The sequence below is a fragment of the Tricharina praecox genome (genome assembly GCF_024521635.1).
Source record: "Tricharina praecox strain CBS 144465 chromosome Unknown BZA05scaffold_9, whole genome shotgun sequence".
Taxonomy (NCBI): Eukaryota; Fungi; Ascomycota; class Pezizomycetes; order Pezizales; family Pyronemataceae; genus Tricharina; species Tricharina praecox.
The window spans coordinates 939,782-959,236 of NW_026250411.1; the positions used below are offsets into that span (position 1 = coordinate 939,782).

The window sequence follows — 19,455 nt, forward strand, 5'->3', positions numbered from 1 at the left end:
GGTTTCGGGTATTTGCATTCTTACGTATTCTACGTAGCTTTGGTTGGATATGCGAGCGTTTAACTATGACGCTCCGAGACTGAGTTACTCCACTCTCTAGCGGAGCTCTAGTGGAGCGGAGAGAGGGCGGGGGCAGGGGCGGGGGCGGGGGAACTGAGCGCACAAGCGCGGTGGGGGTTGGGGGTTACCTAGGGTTACTGGTTAGTTAGTGAGAGCGGGGAAGAAGCGGCGATCCCTTAGTTAGAGTACATAGCCGGAACGGAGATGAGTGGGTGGAGATTGCTAGAGTAGTAGCAGTAGCAGCCAGTCATATAGCGGCCGCCAAGAGAGACATATCATGGTGTCGTGGCGCAATGGTAGCGCGTTGGCTTCCGGTGCTTTAAGCGGCTGTCTGCCAAAGGCTGCAGGTTCGAGTCCTGCCGATATCGCTTTTGTGTCCTTCCAAAAATTATTCTTTTGTACTTATGGTGGAGAGGGATGCGTTTTGTTCGGGAAGGTTGTCTAGCTGTGCTGTGAACGAGTGATCCGTGTATGTATCATGTCGTAGACTCATGGATAGGCACGTGCTTATCATCGCTTTCGAAGTTAACGAAGATAGATGGTTCAACTGCTGTATAGTGAAGGGGGGTGAAAAATACGCTTTTTGACCGTACCGATACGCCAAAAAGCGTATTTTTTACCCCCCCTTCACTATACAGTATGCACCTGCTATAGATACCTACATACTTTCAGGAATCCGAAATAGTTTTATTCTATTCTGTGTGTTTTCAAACAAATACGTTTTCAGCTAAAACAGCTATGTCCAAAAGTCTGGAACACCTCCGTGTATGTAGCGGCGACACAGTACGCCCATCCATCCCCGATATAAATGTCCCCGTCCAACTAGGTACCCCGGTGGGTATACTAGCACTGTTGACTTTGCGATCGAGCGTGTGTGCGTGGGGGGAAGTGACGCGTCCGCGGGACAACAGCCTCGAGGGCCTACTACTACTATTGGTAGTAGTAGTAGTAGTTATCCATCCCCTTGAGGCTTGGCCGGTGGTTGTGGCCCCTGAGCTCAAGCCGATGAGACGCATCGCGATCCGTGGGCGATCCGTGGGCGATCCCAAGGGGGTTGTACGCGTACTCTACTCGGTCGCGGTTGCATTGGGGGACTCGCGCACCTACTTACACAGCAAGAGAGAGTTGGGACTCGCTGATCGGGCTCGGCGGGGATCATTGATATCACTCGGTTTGTGGGTATGGTTGGAAACGTGAGAGCTGGGTGAGTGGCGGTCCGGAGGAAATCCAGGCCAGAGACCTTGTAGGAGCGGACAGCGCCTTCGAACAACGGCTAGTTACCTTCATAAACCCGAGCGGACAGAGGAGATGATGCTACTCGACGAAGCTGGAGCACTGGATTGCACGGTCACCAGGGACGAGGAAATCGCAGCCTATGATACAGAATGCGCGGCAATCTCCCGAGCAGTGTAGGCAGCCGTTGACAGGCGGCACACCCTCGATGGTAGCCAGCAGAAGGATGACTCACGATGCACCTGGCCCCGGCCAAAAGTACGCCATTCAGGCACGGAAGCACATCGTTACTCTTCACCGAAGAGAGCCCAAGATCACCATGGAGATCAGATGGTGCCCAGCACACAAAGGTGTCCCTGGAACGGAAAGGCCGACGAATGGGTCAAACTAGCAACCGACAACCCCATCGCTCGCGGAGTAGAGGGCACCCGCTACCTGATCCGGTACGGAACCAGGCCGTTGCCACACACTCCGTCACTCGCATACCTGAGGCGAGGCATCATGGAAAGGAAGTGGAAAGATGCCAAAATATGGGCCGAGTTACTAACAAGAAGTACCGGTTCAGCAGAAAAGTTGACCAGAAACCGGACCCGGTCCCAGCCATGGCCTCCAAGCGCCTGGCTTCGAGGTTCTATCGGCAGAAAACACTGTGGGCACAGGTCCGGAAGGAGACAGGGAGAGGCAAGGATCGCTTCAAGATCCAAGACCTCTTCGCAGGCAAACGGTGTAGCCAGGCCATTCTATATTTCCTCTCCACCACTGATGTGGCAGACGGATGCCAGAGGCTGGTGAGGAAGATACAGCGAGCAGTGTTCTCCATCGTCCGGGCGGGATAGACGGTCTAAACCTGGGACGGACGGTTGCAGAATCCGTCCGTCAGGTCTGAGCCTGTGACGAACGGAACCGTCCCCGTCCTCCACCGTCGGCCGTCCAAGTCACGTAAATATGATTCAGCTGATTGATGATTTCTTAGAACCGATATCCTACACACCACCGCGTCAGTTCATCCCTCACCGTCCCACAAGCTGTGAAAAGCAGCAGTATTCTGACTCGGGCGCCTTATGTGCGGCTCCCGGCCCTATCACAGCGCTCTAGGCACTATATCTCACTCGGACTCCCAAGGTCCACGCCCGAAATCAGGTTTTTGCCCAATGCTTGGCGGACGGCCGTCGACGGTCGTCCTGCGCAGTCCGTCTCGTCCGTCCGCTAAAATAACCGTGGCCGTCACGTCCTCGTCCGAGGCCTAGGACGGACGGACCGGACGATGGAGAACACTAGCAGCGAGCGAGGTATCCGAGTGGGAGCTCAGGAGCTCAAGGAGCGGGAAGAGAGAGCGGCGGAGCTGAGGCGAGAGGAGGAGGACACCGCTGGGGTTGAGGAACCGGAATTACTCCCGTTGTTCCTCCCCACACCTTCTTTCATGGCATCCCTAATGAAGAGGTGGAAGTAGGGAGAGGGAGCGGAAGATTTCTTTTCTTAGTGTTATTTCTTTGGTGCGCGCATACACCGTCGAGACAGACTGGGGAGGAGGGCAGAGAAAGCCACATCGTGCCGCTCGATGAAAGCTGGGTTGGAAAGTGGTGTGGAAACGGAGGGGAGGGGGGGGGGTGCACGGGTAGATATTGCCATGATCTACTTAGGTCGCAAGCAATTACTGCTTAAATAAAAAAAAAAGGATGAGTGGCGGTAAACGCTCTGCTCAGATCAATGCATGGGTACCGTATCTCAGTGTTAGATCCTAAACGGCCCCGTTTAGCCCGCAGGTTCCTGCGCTCTAGCGAGTGAGTGAGTGACGAATAGTGAGAATAGCCTACGGGTGCTCGGTCCGATGTTGGATTTCAAGACAAGATGTCGTTTGGATCCAAAGCTTGGTGAGCGGGGGGCTACTACTGGCTACCATCAATTGAATTTTAGCTCAAATACTTCCTTTTTTAGTTCCTTCCATCCAAGGTGTCGTGGCGCAATGGTAGCGCGTTGGCTTCCGGTGCTTTAAGCGGCTGTCTGCCAAAGGCTGCAGGTTCGAGTCCTGCCGATATCGTTTTGTCTCCACTCCCCCCCTCACCCTCACGGTGGGGGAGGGGTCCCAATTTTTGTTTTTATGTACTGGTCGACGTCTCACCCGCTGGGTGGGCACGGGGCTGCGGCTGGGACGGGACAGTTCCACGTGGATATTCTCCGACCCCGCTGTCCCGAAGGGCCGGACTACATATGTTTCACTCGTGCACCGTGGATCGTGATGGATGGTACGCCCACGATAACCGTTGGATCCTACTCCCTCGACTATTCACAGTTTACTCAACGCTCCGTTTGCAGACCACGTCCCCCGCCACCCAGGAAGGAAGGTACCCCACTACCCACCCACAACAGACATCCACCAGTCGAAAACCCAAAAGCCTCGCGTTTGCTATCTACGATTTAAGCCATACATAGGCCGTAGGTCGCCATGATCGAGTGTGCGGATGGAGAGAGTTGAGAACGAGAGGATTGAGAACGAGTGGTTTACGCAGTCAGAATGGATTCCGCACGGAGGCGATACTATTCACTGCTGATCATCCAGTCCGAACTTCGGGGGCACTCGGTAACTACGGCAGGCTCGGAATAACCGGTGGCTCTCGCTGGTCTACGGCGGGCTACTCTACGGCGGACTGCCGAACCCACACCCACTCCTGCATCTCGATGGTGACCGTGAACAGTGAACAGTAGAGCGCAAGACATCACTTCCCCCATCCCCCTCATCCCCCCGAGAGGAGCTACACGATCTTGGTGTTGGAGCTTGGAACTCCCCAATTTTCGGAAAATGAGTAACATCAGATTGAAACCAAACGCAGACCGCACCACAAACCCTCCAATCTCGGATGGAATGGGCAGGAGATATGCTACAAAGCCAACGGACGGGAATTGAAAGAGCGAGAGCGGGAACGTGGGTGGGACGAGTACGGGACGACGGCAAGGACTGGGACATGGACTGCGAGGTATGTACCCCACAATATTGTTTGCATGCACGATGGATCATGATGGCTGGATGGAAGGATGGGATATAAATCGTTCTCCAATCAACTCCATTCCCCCCTCCCGCATGACTGACAGCAAGCAAAAAAAAAAGAGAGATAAACCCCGAACAAAAAACTCCATAGTTACTTTATCATTTCCACATCCGCATCCCCACTTCCTCGTTCTCATATAGCACTTGCAATGACAATGGACAATGAAGAAAGCACATCATCCTCCTCCTTGACCTCCCATCTCCCCGCAATTGAACATTGTAATGTCTGTTCGAAACAAGACTTTTTTTTTTCTCGTGAACCCCGCCAAAAGTCCCGAAATTCGTTTATAGACGAGGGAAAAAAAAACCCTCCAAACCCTCCATCCTTCCCCCAGAGAGAGTATCCCCTTCCACAACTTGAACCAGCCCCAGACCCGCCAGTTTCTTCGCAATTTGAACCAATTCCACAGAGAAAACCCCACAATAAAGGAAATAAAGGATGAGAAGAAGAGACTGCACGAATCAGAGACATGGAACTTGGGTTGCAATGAACAGCCAAAACCAGAGTACAAAGTACAAGGGCCAAAAGAATAGAATATAAAACCAGTCAAAAACACAAAACTCGTATCCCTTGGCCCCGACACCCAATGAACTCACGGAAAAGAAAAGAGAAAAGAAAAGAAACAGAAAAATGCAGGCTAAACAATGAAAGCAGCTGAAATTCCACTCGGGAAAGTATCAAAGAGGATGCACAGAATTAGGTAGATGCAGTATGCAGTCGACAGACTTCCTTTCCCATGGTCATCAAAGTGTAAATGGTCGTGACATTTAGAAGAGTGCGCTCTTTCTCTTATCACCCGACACACTGAGAACTAGACCTGGGGCCTTCAATCCACCGGCTCCCTTGGAACTTAGTCTGCTCTTGACAGATCCCTCATCGGCGCTCGAGTTGTTTAGCTCGTACTCGCGGAGGCTCTGTCGGCTATTACGGCCTGCAGATGATCCGACGCTATCGGTTTCCTCGAACGCAAACGCCTCGTGCTCCGAAACAGGGGTCATGGTTCCTCCAGCCGAGATTGTGCCAGAAGTCGACCTCGCCGAGCGACGCTCGATGCCGGCAGACACCAATCGGGAGATGGCACGGCGGCGTTGACGCGTAGCAAAGTTCTTGCTGCCCTCATCCTTCGAAGTTGGCTTTGCCTTGAGCTCTTCGATCGATGGAGGTCCGCGAGGCTGGCGCATCGGGTGGGTTCCACTGGCATGGCCAGGTCCGAAAGTAGCCGTCATCGGGGTCTGGGGCAGTCTGGGAACCGACGACTTGGGCGCATCCGCAATCTCGACACCGTTGATGGAAGTGCACGTCGAAAGGGAACTAGCCTTCCGGTGTCCTCTCCTGAATCCGGCGGCAGCTGATGAGTTGGAAGCGGAGGCGCCGTTCGACTGCTGAAGGTTGAGCTTGGGCGGGGAACGAGACCGGCTGTTAGCGCGGCCGTTACCCATCGACAGACCAGTATTGGATGGCTGCTCAATCGGCGTAGGAGGACTGATCTCAACCTGGGTAATCATCTGCTGCTGTTGAGCCTGCTGCTGCGCGTGCTGTTGCTGCTGCTGCTGATATTGCTGTTGCTGCTGGAGCTGTTGAAGTTGGTGGAGCTGGTGGAGCTGCTGAAGCTGCTGCTGTTGAGCCTGCTGTTGAGCCTGCTGTTGAGCCTGCTGTTGAGCCTGCTGTTGCTGCTGTTGCTGTTGAGCGTACGTGCTAATGTTCTGCGCCTGAGAATACTGCTGGTAGGAATTGTTGTTGAGCTGTCCGTAAATCCCGTTTCCGTAGATGCCACCCAGTCCCATTCCTGGACTCATCGGAGGAGTAGCCGAATATCCAACACCGGACTGCATCTGCAGCTGAGCGAGCTGCTGCTGCAATTGCTGGACCTTCTGAGCAGCGGCCAGCTGTTGCTGCACATGGGCAAAGTATGCATTCTGAGCCATCATGATCTGCATCTGGTGATAGGCCTCCTGGTCGTACTCGTCGTCGACATCCTCATTGTTGAGCTGAATGGCAGGGGAGGAGGACGAGGGGGGAGTCGGCAGCCTCTGCTGGGTCTGATGACTCAGGCCGCTCTGGTTGTATCCGTTCGAAGGAGCAGAAATACCAGTGTATCTGGAATTGTCATAACCGTGTTCGGCGATAGTAGGGGTGGGGACTGTAGGGGTCTTGGGAGCCGTCCTGAGACCCGCAAGGAGGGCCGATCTAGCAGTCCGTGGCGTCGGAACCGGCTGACTCCCAGGCGTATCGACGTTGGAGAGAGGAACAGAGATATTTCGCAGGTGAGAGCCCTTGCCCCTCGAACCGAACGAAGCGGAGGTGTTCTGATGGAAGTTGTTGTAAGTCATTTGTGCAAGCCCGCCTGCGTCCATGCTCTATAGTCCAATAACAGACGGGTGGGGTGGTGTCGGTGGTGGGCGACGGAAGAGAAAGGGCCAATTAGGTAGTTTCGAATGCGTAATCCGGAAGGGTGTTTCCTAGCAAGAAAACCTGTTTACCAAATAGGATGTATTTGCAAAGTGACGAGTTCTGACCGAAAGCAGTGAGTTTGTTGATTAAAGCGTTGAAGGAAAAAAAAAGTAGCACACCAAAGAACGAGAGCCTTGTCTCTGTTCTGTTCTGTTCTGTTCCGTGGTTGTTTAGGCTGGCCAAATGGTGGAGGTGGGCTGGACGAGTGGATTCTTATATCGAACTTTGTCGGGAAGGACCAAGCGCGAGGAAAGACTAGACGAGGCTGACCGAAGGGACCGTTTCGGATGCTGCTACTGATACCGGGGGGTTTTTGTTGTTGAGGAAGGGAGGATTTTGCGCGAGATAAAGACGGTTATGAGCTGGCAACCGAGGAAGACGAGACGACGGGCGGAAGATGGTAAACTTCTTCAAAGAGTTGCGACGCGACCGAAGCGAGCCTTTCTTTAAGGAACGGGGTGGACAAGGGGTGTTGTGTATGGTATTGCTGGGGGAAAGAAGGATGCGATGCGTCGTCTTGTTGTTATTCTTCTCGTCGACGACTTGATTATTCCAGAATTCGAGTTTTTGTTGCGGTTTGGTGATCGGTAATGGGGAGGGTTTGAGCGTGCTCAGCACGGAAGGAAGGCGAGACGAGACAGACGAGACAGATAGAGTGAACAGCGGGGGGGGGAAGGGATATGATGTGCGTGGGGAGAGGTAGCGAGGGCGATGTGAGATTGCGGCGATTGCTTGACGAGCGGCGGATTGAATTAAGGGGCGGTGGTGGGTGCGTAGACCACTCTGGAGGATGCTGTTGTACTGTACTGACTGAGAAAGACTGCTGCCAGGCGGGAGAGGGCGGGGGGCGGGGGGTGGGGGGGAGGGAGGGAAAGGAATAACAAGGGAAGATCGAGAAGAAGTTGGTTTCGAGAGTGGAAGAAGAAGGGAGGGAGGGAGAGAAGGGAAGAGGAGTAAGAGGAAGGGAGGAGGGAGAGGGGAGGGAGGGATGGGCCTGGGGTGGTGGTGGAGGAGGGTTTGGGTCTGGGGTAAGGATGTGGTTCAGGATTATTGGGAGGCAACAGATTTCGAGGGGGTAAACAGCCACAGTGCAGCGATCATTCCAGCAGGCGGTCCAGTCAGCCAGCGAAAACGCTGCCAAAGCTACATATCCACGCAAACCCGCACAGGGAGAAGAAGTGTGATGTCCTTAGTTACGGCAACTCTGCTCTGCGCGTACCGTGAATCGCCCTAGAGCATTCTAGAGGAGAGTCCTTATCCCATGCTACAGCAAGCAAACTGCTAACTAATGCGCGGTCGAGAAAAAGGGAGCTTCTCGACTCATTTTCTGGCCCCCCTTGGCACCGCTTTCTGGACCCCTCGCGGTGATGCGTAGCCGCCGGCCTCACGACAACCCTAGTCATATCGCAAACATCAAGCATGGTGTGGGGATCCGGGCTGGACGAGAAGCCCGATTGATGGAGTTCGTCGGGCTTGAGGAGAGGTAAGATGTAGAGGTAGTTACCTCAGCCGCTGCCGCCATCGCGATGCCTTCCATCCGCTGAGCTGTGAAGGTGAGTGGCCAATAAAGTTCGTGATTAGGATTACGGCTACGAAAAGTGCGAATACACTCTGCAGTTACGCGGGCGCCACCCGCCCCACCTCTCAGTAGAGTAGGTACACTGCACCCCGAGGATGGAGAATAGTAACTACATGATCGCCAACGCGCCCGTCAAAGTTTGCAATGCACTGTTCTCCACCGTCAATAGGTACTACAGCACCGTATCCCCGTACCCGTACCTGACAGTTCATATCCTCTCGATACGCTGCGGACAAACAACTGAGAAGACTACTAGTATGATACTGCTACCTGTTCGCGAGCTTGCTGCCTCTATTACGAGCTTCGACGATTCTACATATAATAGAACAGTATCGTAGACCCCAAGATTCACAAGAAAGCCGCCGGCTTCCAATAAGGCACGCATATCTGCACCACCAAAGGCATCAGCCCCACAAGCCGCGCCCCAGATTCCCATAGCACAGTATATCCCGTCCTATCCTCGACCGTGCTCCCAATCGCAAGAGCGCGCATATGTAGAACCAAGCCAATCGAACCGCACTGAACCGAACCGTCCCGTCCGCGTACCTATCCCGTCATACCATCCGATACAGATGCTTCACTGTCCACCCATCGTGATCAGCACGGATCGCAACCCCGCTCTCGCGCGCGAAAAGGAGTGAGTCCACGAACATTCCAGCGTCTCCTGCGCGGTCTCTGGCAGCTCCTCGATGACCACGCCGGGCCTTCCAGCAACCCGCGAAAACGGCGGGATAACCGTGTGCGGCGCCACTACCGTGCCGTCCTCGATCCGTACGCAGTCTTTGATGATAGTGAATTTCCCCTGGTCGCAGAGTTGTGAGTCCCCCTACTACTAAGAAAGAGAGCGGGGGAGGAGCGGGGGGCGGGGGGAGGGGGGAGGGGGGAGGGGGAGAGTACAATCACCGCGCCAGCACCGATATGCACAAAGTTCCCCACCATGGCCGCTTCGACGACCGCGCCCTCGCCGACAAAAACATGGTCGCCCAGTTTCATGGGGTAAAAACTAAACACACTTTCCGGCTCGCGCATCATCAGCCCACCTCCCCCAGTCCCGCCTCCCCTCCCCCTCCCCACCTCCACCTGCACCTGCACCCCCCAAGAACCATTCACTCACTCACCCACGATGCGTCTTCCCCGGCGGCCTCAGCACACAGCTCTTAGCAAAGAAGCAGTACCTGCCGACGGCGATAGCGACATTCCCATGCTGGCCCGGTGCGCCCGCGCGTCGCAAGTCTCCACGGATCGTGCAGTCCGCCTGGATTATCGTCTTTCCGCCCAGAATGATGTTCTGCGACCCGAGGATGTTCGACTTACGTGATACCTTGTTACCAGTGTCCGTCTCGATGTATTCGCCTTTGGCTTGCTTGGGCGGCATGGTTGCGGTGGGGGGCTGTAGGGGTGCGCGTGTAGTGGGTGCTGGGTGCGGGTGCTGGGTGCTGCGAGCTGCGAGCCTGGAGCTTGAGATGGTGGGCGGGTAGCTATGTGCTATGTGTGTGGAAGGTGGAGAGGGACAAGGGGTCGTGAACATGGAAGCACTGAGCAGCGCTACCACGAGGAGATAGCTACTAGTGCTGGTAGCAGCCATTCGACGTCGACCACATGCAGAAGCCGAGATCGCAGCATATAGCACAGAGTATCAACCTATGCAAAACCACAAAGCCCATCCCGTTCTGCCCGCGTGCCGGTATGGTACTCCTCATTCACGGTGATTCATCGTATGTGGTGGTGGGGAAAGCTACACCTTCGAACGCTCCCATCCGCTTCACCTCAAGGCTCAATGCGCCCACATCACGGTCATCCCCAATTCCCCAATGGGCCAATTCCCCATGGTTCATCACTCAAGATCTAAAAATACCCCCCCTACCTGCCCCCCCCGTCACTCTGGAGTCTTTAATCTATCAATCGCCTGATGTTGATCTCCATACATACTCTACATAGAAACCCGCAACCAGCAACCCGCAACCAGCATGTGCACGATTTGGGATTGCGGTTTTCAGTTTACGGTCTGCGGTCTGCAGTCTGCGGTTTGCGGTTTCAACAACGAATTGCCTACCTATGTATTTCCCACAACTACTACTGCAGCTGTTATGCAGATAGAGTATGTAGTAACCGAGCCGCGGGCGCGGGCACGCGGGCGGAACCTCGGTGCCAGGCTCAGGGTTCCTGCATGCGGGGGTTGACGGTAGGGACTCTGGATGGGTACATAGGCGGTAAAGCGACATCGCAACTTCGCAAGGACATGTCCTAGAATACCTATCGATCGGGCACCTACGGTACGGTATTCTGCGAGTGACGAGCGACGAGCATTGCAACGGATCTGGACCGCCGACAAAGGGACAAACGACGTCTCCGTCCGCAGGCGAGGTGGAAAGGTGGCGGAGTGACGAGACGACGGAGATAGCCCGCCCCCGTCCCCCTCCCCTCCGCCCCCGCCCCCTTGGTCGGTCTTTCACGGAGAAGTCACAACAAGGAAGCTCCTCGTGGCTTCGAAGGGCTCAACTTGCCTATGCAGAGGAGTACATACATAACCGAATGTCGAAGAACGAGGAGACGAGGAGGAGGTTGATTGTATCGTGTCGTTGGGAATAGGTAAGTACCGGTATGATATGCATACGGAGAGCAACGTGGGCCTCATTCGGGCCGATAGTTAACCACCTATTCCCAGCGTTTGGAGCGGCAAAGCGTCCCCTATCATACCTATGATACCTATGATACTTCCACGGTCAATGAGGCTGTGCAGTGCCAAAGGGATATCCACCTTCTCTATGTATTGTACGTACGGTAGAGTACTCTACGTCGCTAGATCCGAATTTCTCCACTCCACATACAGCAAGAAGAAGGGGTGATCTCGAGTTGATTATGTTTCAGAAGCGCCCTAGGGGGGTTTCGTGTGTATGGGTATGTAGATGGATACATCATATGTATGCAGATGACAGGGCATAGGCAGGGGTGGTAAGTAACTTATCATGAAGTTACACACATATGACCATGGGAGGATGTCCTAACTAGTTCCGCAGGGCACTGTTAACTAGTACTCACGTTAGACGCTCGGGAGAGAGGCATCGAGGGGATAAATTGTAAATTGTGTATCTACATGTCTATACAGAGCTAGGTAGTGTGCTGTAACTACAGTGGAGATGTGGAGATGGCAGGAGTGATAGGTACGTAACTACATGTGTAGTCGATGGACGATGATGAAAGTAGCATATGTAGATGACTGCTCAGAGCAGTAGGTATCTACCGGAGGAGGGGGGGCTGAGCCTTGATATTTCGTTGTAAAAACATCAGCCCAACATATGTAACTCATGTGGTTCACTAGGCTCTTGAAGACTATCCGCGTGCGTGGTGCATACGTACAAAGGCACGCGAGACCTGCGTACTAGAAAAGACACTTTTATTTGGCGTAACTAGACGTGCGTGCGGCGTGTGGCGTGCGCCCGCGGTCAGTCAGTCAGTCGGGCGTGCATGTGCGCGCGAAGAGTCTGGAGTGATCACGGAGTGGGCACGAGTGGGCGCGGGGTGAGGCAGTCAGAATAGTGTCTGAGCGGAGCGTCAGGAGTCAGGAGGAGGTGGAGGATGAGGAGGAGTGAGAGGAGGAGTGAGAGGAGGAGTGAGAGGAGTGAGAGAGTATGCAAGGGAGTGCGCGCCGCAGGCGGGCAGCGACGTGATCTGCGCAGGTGCATAATGTGAGTCGGGTGGATAAGGTCCCTGGACGCTTGCAATGAAGCATTAGATATCACTCCGTGTAAGCAGGCAGGTGTTCGGGTCGGAAAGTGTATGCAGTGACCATAGGCGTCTCTCCGGCTTGGGTGGAGGGGCGGAGAGCAATGGAGATTCGGAACCCACATCGACCCCGCGGGCCGCGGCCAGCGGTCGGAGATGTACCGCACATAACTGCTGTGATCTGATAAGGTCGAATGCAATGATTATTAAACAAACCAAAACCAAAACCAAAAACTCCGCCCGGCCCGGCTGCTGATATTTCCGGCCTTCTGTCTTCCGATAACGCCATCATGCGGCAATCCTTTTGCCCGAGAATTCCGAGAATTCCGAGAATTCCGAGATCCGTGTTCCCGACTGAAGTCGTCGAAATTGGAAATATGCGGTACATACATCCTGACGTATGTAGAGCTTTCAAGCACTTGCTCGGATGAAAGTAAGTGACAGATGCTGCCAATAAGTCATCATCACGTTGACGAACAATGATACGGGAGACAAGTGATGATCTATGACCAGATCGAATGGGTGGAAAACATTCATGCCTCTCCGGAGTCCGCCAGACTTCCACTCAATATTCCGCTACCGTCTCTCCATCAATAACAGCTTGCAGTCTCGCAAGAACACTCTCCACCAATGTATCTGGCATTTCTTCTGGACAACTCGAACTCAACCCAACCGATCACAATCACAATGCCTCGTTATCCGATGCTCATCCCCCATATATATCTCGCCCAACTCCGTCGTCTAGCCCGCCGTATCTTTTAGCATGCCCTGTACCGTATGTCCCACAGCGCTATCCTCTTCCGCCCCGAAGGTTACCGGTACATAAATATCCAGCGATCCGGGCCGGTACTTGCCTGTATGGAGGGCTCCCCCACCAGCTCGGCACAGTACATCTTCGGATATGCATTCGTGGTACAAGCCCTCTGGTACTGAAGCTGCGCTACCTACTCGTAGACATCTGTCTGTCACCCGCGGCAGCACACGACATGTTCCTCCCCCTTAGGTAAAATAGGTAGCGGTCTCGTGGGTGGGTAGGCGGTGCTATTCGTCTGATGTCGCAGTGGAACGCTATTGACTGTGCCGAAGGTGGTGGTGCCGTGCCGGTGCTTCTCCCCGCCTTCTTGACGGTAGCGCCGGGGTACGAAACGAGAACCCAACGTCCATGTATTCCCCAAAGACTCCGGCCGGCCATACATAGGAGTAAAGACTTCCGGCCACCGATCCAAGCTGCCGGGCACAATTGGCTCCCAGCTCCTCCAGGCTCCCCACAATATTTACACACCGGTCGGAATCCATTTTTAGAGCTTGAGCGTGGTTATCTCTGACGGCGCACTGCAGTCGCCGGTTACTGCTTTAACCTCCTCCTCCTCCTCCTTCCTTGTATTGACGTTCAGGTGGTCAGTTGGCTTCATTAATGACCTAGGTATACCGCCGAAGACCGTCCTCTCTCCCCGCAATTTCCATTGCTGACGGCGAACGCAAGACTTTGCTCCGCGCCTCTTCGTATGATATGATATGGATCCTCTAGTTCCGATCGAATGTTTATTTAAAGTGAGCCTGGGTATGATCTCATTGGACTAATTACGATGTCCCTGTAAAGACCGGTCAGTGGAGGGCCGCCATTCAAATGTGTTCGGACCTTACCTATGCTGCACCGAAGCGACACCGGCAGGGTGTCGGTATATACATAGAAAAAGACGCCTGTCCAGGACACGACAGCAGTGTTAGCGAACGCGAGAAGTACTATAAGGTGCGCACGACCTCTCCGCTGGGGGCTGGACCAGCCCGTCCAGTAAAGGATAGGACCTCTCTTGTTGGTGTTTGGCGAGAATGTCGGTGCAATAGTCGCTGCACTGAGCAGGTAGGTAGGTACGTCCTTTGGGGAATGGACAGCCCTCCCGCGAGAAACGACAGTGGTGGTGGCAGTGGATCCGGACTCCGGAGTGGAGACGACGGTGATTCCTGGTAGTTGACGTAGGTATCCGGAAAGGCCGTAACTAGCTGCGCATGCCACAATCGGGCCGGGTACATAGCAATCACCGCTTCTTCCGAGTTGAGAGCACCCATACGAGTAGAGCTTTGATTTGGACTGGATATCTTGCATCTTGGAGTATAGCCAGCTATCGATTCCCCATGCAAAGCCGTAAGTTCGTCTTGTATGTAAAGATTTCAGACCAGTGCCTAACGACCAGCCCATGTATGTGCCTATCTACAACCGAAGCGTTGGAGAGTGCCTGTATGCGTACCTCTTCCACCGTTCGGTGCAGTGACCCTGCCTGCAAATTATGTGGCCTGTAATAGGCCGACGATCAGGCACCATATCTGCTGCGAGGTTGCATACAACAGTGACGTCCTGTGTTTACATCACCAACCCAGCCAAAACGTGGGCTTACGGCGTACCAATAATGCGATGTGCACGGATAATAGCACTCGGTGCCATATATTTTTACCTCACTTCTTGTTCTATGTAGTATGCACATATTGTATGCCGCACTGTAGGGCACTATGCAGGTAGGTATCTGGATATATATGGCCTTTGTGGTGATGTCTAGCGTTTATAAAGGTACATATGCCGTAGATATACCAGTGCGGTCTGTCCGAAAGCCTGTGGGATCCGAAGATCTCTCAAAAACCAATAAGCCCGTGGCATTTTCAAAGCACGCGAGTAGGCGGTCTGTTTGATGAAGCTGCCGTAGAAAAGACTCGAAAAATGGAACAACAGGCGGATTCTGGGGCCAAGGGTGCAGAAATGGGTTCCGTTATCTTTGTGACAACGTATGTATCTGGAAGTATTTATATGTGCCTGTGGCTATGCATTCCGGGATGGAAACAAGCGTCTTCCTAGTGGGTTTCGGGGTGTGCTATCTTGATTGTATGGCGGAGGGAGCCATAAAGAACCACGCGGCGTCGTCGCAAAGCATATCGTCAACATGTGGGGGGGGGAGGGCCTCTATTTGACCGAGGCGCCACCATGTGCACGTAATGCTCCCACGCGTGACCAAGTGCTGTAGGTAGGGACCCCTTAGCGCCAACGCGTCCACCTCCACACCTCACCTCCCCCGCATCACCCATCACAATGTCCCGCAAACTCGACCCCTCAATCTACACGACTAAGTCTGCCTTCCTCTCGAACCAAGTGCGCATCCTTAGCATAGTACCCACGCCACCGCAGCACTGGCGCGAGAACCTGTCCGCAGCGGACGACGAGCACGGCGACATTAGCGACGCGGTGGTCAAGAATGTTCTGTACAAGCTATCGATCGTCGCGCGGAAACACCACAACCTGGTGTATTCCGCGCAGACCCTGCGGCATATCGCGGAGCAGGTTGATGCGCTTTACTGGAGTGCTACCGAGGGCGCTGAGGGGGAGGTGGGCGCCGAGGTCGCTGTGCTGAAGGCTGGCGTCGACCTGAGGCTGAGCGAGTGAGCCCTCCTCCGCTCTCTCCCGCCACATCCGCGCGACCGCTGACACGTGGGGATAGGAATATCGATGCTCTCCCAGAGAGCTATCCGCACGAGGACGGGGAGTCGGAAGAGGACCTGGAGAAGTACCAGGTCCTCCGGGCTCGTCTGATGGACGCCAGCGGCGTGCTGGAAGTGCAGAGACAGAAGAGGGACCACTACAAGCGGCTGAGAGATATGATGAGGCCGTTTGAGAATCCGGTTGAGAACGTCCAGCCGAATCTGGTTACCAGGGATGGCGAGCTGAATGCAGAACTGGAGAGAACGAGGATGTTGGCAACGGTGTTAGCCATACAGCTCGAGAGGGCGGGGATTAGGCTACCGCCGACGGAGGGGCAGGATGATGAAGCGATGGACGATGGCGGGGAGGACGATGACGAAGAAGAAGAAGAGGAGGAGGAGGAGGAGGAAGAGGAAAGGAAGAGGGAGGAGCGGTTCAAAGTGATAATGGGAAGGAAGTAGTGATGCTTCATATTCTGTATTCTATACTGCGGCGTTTCGGAGTTTCAGTCATTTTTTCTTTGGATACTACACCTCATGAATGGTAAAATTCCTGGGACACAGCCGGTGACGTTTGAGTTTAATCGTTCTATTCGTCTGCCGCTCAACGGATTGCGACAAATCAAAGACCTTTGACTCGCATCTTGAACTCAATTCACGTTTATGCACAAACCCAATTACAACCACCTCTTTCGAATAACCTCCTCGTATCCTCTTCCACCACATCCACTCCGTTCCTCTCCTTCTCTCCGCAATGGATTCATCTGAGGCGCCCAACCCCACAATATCTGGCTCCACCGCCCTCCCGCCGTTACTTACTCGTCGTCAATATATCACTCGACGCGTCTTGGCACGGCAACCGCCGGTGATCGGCCCTCGCCCCCAGCCAAATCGCGGTGCGCCTCCAGCTCGAATCCTGGCGCCAGTCGCGACTACCCCCGAGAACAACCCACTACAATATCAGCAACCAGCACCACCACCACCACATCCACCACCAGCACCACTACTACCACCACCACGCTACCTCCAGCGTCCGAACCCGGAAAAAGACGAAGACGAGAGATATCCCTTGCCCGCAGCCAATATGTTTCCCACGGGCGCCGGCCACCAGCTGGATCTGAACCACCTGTGGCAGCAGGTACAGGAGCTGTCGGCGGTGCTCGCTGCAAACAGGGAGAGCACTGTGGGGCTGGTCAAGAAGGCGGATGAGATTCGGGTTCGTTTCCATCTTGGGGGTGCGGCGTAAGACGGTGTGGGGGGAAGCTAATGGAGTGCGACAGCATAGAGGTGGCGATCCGGCGGATGCGGCGGCGTGCCTAGTCAATGGAAACGGTACCGGCTCGGGTTCTATACCCACGCCGCGAGAGCTCTACCTCGAAGAGCAGAATAAAATGCTACAGGAAGAGATTACACAGTTGCGGGGGGAGAACGAGGACCTTGGATTGCTGGCGCAGGACTACGAGACGGTGCTGGAGAAGGTGTTGGAAGGGCTGCGGATATACGCTGTTTGTCTCCCATCTCCCCCTCTCCCTCTCCCCCCAGTTTAATGACTGACGGATGGCGGGTGTAGCACGAACACAGCATCGCGACGATAAACATCCACTCCTCATACACCAACCAGCTCAACAATGAGCGCGCACAGAACGCGGCGCTGCGACAGCGGGAGATCGATAACAACGCGCGACTGACGACTCTCAGCCAGTTACTGCGCGAGGCGTATCAACTGGAGACGGTGCTCGAGCCGGATATCGTCATTGAGCGGCTGAAGGCCGAGAATGTGGCGCTGAGAACGGCGCTGGGTGTTGAAGAGGATCCGGATTGTACCGAGGAGGTGGATTGATCGAGGTGAGGGGAGGGGAGGGAGGGGGTTTTGTTTTTTTAGGCGCCGCACACCAGCGTTTGTTTGTTCGTTCACTACAGATGATGTTTGTCACATTGTGATTTGTTACCATAATGAATACCACCATCTATGTACTTTCCATACCCAACTACATACAATCTCCTCTCTTTGCATTGTTATGTTTCCCGCTGGCAAAGAAATCGGTATATACAGGGGGTTTTGTGTTGTGCTGACTCTGCGTTAGAGTACCGTACTGCCCTATGGGTACACGCCCGTAGGCCGGATGTGGATGGGGGGATGGCCATAGTACTTTTCCGAGGCCGAGCTTCGGATTCGCCTTGCATATCTGGCCAGAAGTGAGGGGAAACTCGATTTCCGAGACGCCGACCAGTCGAGATTACAAGAACCATTATTCACCGGATTTTGGCGGAGTGGTGGCGGCGATACGCACAACGTGTCACTCGGTCGGGATCTAAGTTTTCGAGCCTGCCGGGATTGATGCCTCCTGTGGGGCTCCTTCTCCCTGATAAATACATACTTCAAAGCAACAGTAACTATATATGTCTACTATCGGAACAAAAACAAAGACCGGCGTTAAACGGCAGGACTATACCAAGCCGACGAACTGCCCTGATATATATAAATCGAAAGCTTGGGACGACAGGCGCGGAGGAAGGAAGCACAGTGGAGCAGAAATCAAATGCAGGAGCCGGGGACCTGGGGTCCCGAAATCTGCTCAGAGCGCCCAGTCTGACACCTACAACCTTCCAGACTGCCTAGCATCAAGCCCAGAGCGCATCGGACGTGGTGTGAACTTCAACCTATGAGTTCGACCGTTCCCACCCGGTCTGAAGCTGTGCGGTCACCTTCCAGCCCCGCGCAGCTGTCGTCTGGCCCGTGCCGTATGCTTAATCCCTCGTGTACATAGGCGGTCGAAGCCTTACCGTCAACAAATCTTGTTTGCTTTACTCAAAAGCTAATACACAAAAGCATACAGATACAAAAATCAAAAAACTACGGTACCAGGGATTCCCGCATGGTCAGCCAGTGCGGTACTAACATGGCGATACCATGCTTAACTAGGGCCGAGCGGACGGGAAGCCGTGTGTTCATGGTTCTATGACCGTAGCTGTTAGTTGTGCTCGGCGAGAACTTATGACCAGTAAGGTGGTTCGAGCCACGCAGCTACCCACGATGAGGACGGGTTGCCGGAAAACTGGAGGACTGGAGACTGCCAGACAGACCAGAAATGTTCGCAACACCGGGTCCCGAGGTCACATCGACTTTACCATGCCGTCCGTGATGGGGGTATGCTCCAGCGCAACCGCTCACCTATACTAACTGCACCTTCCAGTCAACTCCACCTTCCACCTCCGTTTACGGCGGCGGGAGCAGACTGTACACGTGGTGGTTCAATAGTACCTATTCGAAGCCCAAGCGACAAAGTGGATTAGGCTGGAGGGAACCACATCCCCGCTGGTGGCCTCGCTCGACCACCGACAAGCATCCGCCCCCATGGGAATGCACACAAAACAAACGGCATCACATACATCTACCGACACACGTGCGATGGCAGCAAAAAACGATATCGGCAGGACTCGAACCTGCAGCCTTTGGCAGACAGCCGCTTGAAGCACCGGAAGCCAACGCGCTACCATTGCGCCACGACACCAATTGATATCTGTTGAGTCAGTCAAGACAATACGAGGTGGAATTTCAAGTAGGAAAGGCGGAGAATAGGCGGTCATCATTATGAACGGCGTGGGTGTACCTAGCTTTACCATGGTATCTATGCACATGCTGTCGTTATAATATGGTATGTACATATCTCCTTCAATGGTCCCAACAGTCTATCGACATACGCCTGGCAATCTTATGGTCCTATTCTGTGTACCGCTCTTGGGCGTGAGCCAGAATGGATTAGGGCACACGGAGTTGGGCTCGGAGGCCAAGGTGTTGAACAACCGGAACAGACTATTATAGGGAACACAGACTTCCTGACATGTATCATATGTGAGTTTGATCTGTCTTGCTGAACTCTATTCAATGACATTTATCGTTGG

The 19,455-nt window shown here is 54.1% G+C and overlaps 4 protein-coding genes and 3 non-coding genes across 7 annotated transcripts; 4 read left to right on the forward strand and 3 right to left on the reverse strand.

Annotated features, from left to right (window-relative positions):
* Positions 1–339: 339 nt before the first annotated feature.
* Positions 340–428, forward strand: BZA05DRAFT_t141. The gene has a single exon. It is a non-coding gene; the product is annotated as a tRNA-Arg (tRNA).
* A 2,814-nt stretch (positions 429–3,242) lies between these two features.
* Positions 3,243–3,331, forward strand: BZA05DRAFT_t142. Its single transcript has one exon. It is a non-coding gene; the product is annotated as a tRNA-Arg (tRNA).
* A 1,057-nt stretch (positions 3,332–4,388) lies between these two features.
* On the reverse strand, positions 4,389–5,041 carry BZA05DRAFT_275540 (uncharacterized protein). Its single transcript, XM_051480275.1, has one exon. The coding sequence runs from the start codon at positions 4,806–4,808 to the stop codon at positions 4,470–4,472; it is 339 nt and encodes a 112-aa protein (XP_051340510.1). The 5' UTR covers positions 4,809–5,041; the 3' UTR covers positions 4,389–4,469.
* Positions 5,042–8,944: 3,903 nt separating this feature from the next.
* Positions 8,945–9,742, reverse strand: BZA05DRAFT_335923 (trimeric LpxA-like protein; the record flags this gene model as incomplete). The annotated part of the gene is made up of 3 exons (XM_051480789.1): positions 8,945–9,169; positions 9,265–9,379; positions 9,486–9,742. 3 exons carry the CDS (start codon positions 9,740–9,742, stop codon positions 8,945–8,947), a joined length of 597 nt encoding a protein of 198 aa, XP_051340511.1.
* A 5,388-nt stretch (positions 9,743–15,130) lies between these two features.
* On the forward strand, positions 15,131–16,171 carry BZA05DRAFT_395237 (kinetochore complex Fta4 of Sim4 subunit, or CENP-50-domain-containing protein). The gene is made up of 2 exons (XM_051483412.1): positions 15,131–15,513; positions 15,573–16,171. Exons 1-2 carry the CDS (start codon positions 15,167–15,169, stop codon positions 16,012–16,014), a joined length of 789 nt encoding a protein of 262 aa, XP_051340512.1. The 5' UTR covers positions 15,131–15,166; the 3' UTR covers positions 16,015–16,171.
* A 310-nt stretch (positions 16,172–16,481) lies between these two features.
* Positions 16,482–17,652, forward strand: BZA05DRAFT_395240 (uncharacterized protein). Its single transcript, XM_051483413.1, has 3 exons — positions 16,482–16,768; positions 16,833–17,057; positions 17,123–17,652. Exons 1-3 carry the CDS (start codon positions 16,637–16,639, stop codon positions 17,390–17,392), a joined length of 627 nt encoding a protein of 208 aa, XP_051340513.1. The 5' UTR covers positions 16,482–16,636; the 3' UTR covers positions 17,393–17,652.
* Positions 17,653–18,975: 1,323 nt separating this feature from the next.
* Positions 18,976–19,064, reverse strand: BZA05DRAFT_t146. Its single transcript has one exon. It is a non-coding gene; the product is annotated as a tRNA-Arg (tRNA).
* Positions 19,065–19,455: the final 391 nt, after the last annotated feature.

Bases quoted from the DNA above. Each gene is read 5' to 3' on its own strand.
- BZA05DRAFT_395237 (XM_051483412.1), top strand. From the start codon at position 15,167: ATGTCCCGCAAACTCGACCCCTCAATCTACACGACTAAGTCTGCCTTC. The intron at 15,514-15,572 runs GTGAGCCCTCCT...ACGTGGGGATAG, and splicing joins GTCGACCTGAGGCTGAGCGA to GAATATCGATGCTCTCCCAG.
- BZA05DRAFT_395240 (XM_051483413.1), top strand. From the start codon at position 16,637: ATGTTTCCCACGGGCGCCGGCCACCAGCTGGATCTGAACCACCTGTGG. The intron at 16,769-16,832 runs GTTCGTTTCCAT...GGAGTGCGACAG, and splicing joins AGAAGGCGGATGAGATTCGG to CATAGAGGTGGCGATCCGGC. The intron at 17,058-17,122 runs GTTTGTCTCCCA...TGGCGGGTGTAG, and splicing joins AAGGGCTGCGGATATACGCT to CACGAACACAGCATCGCGAC.
- BZA05DRAFT_275540 (XM_051480275.1), bottom strand. From the start codon at position 4,808: ATGTCTCTGATTCGTGCAGTCTCTTCTTCTCATCCTTTATTTCCTTTA.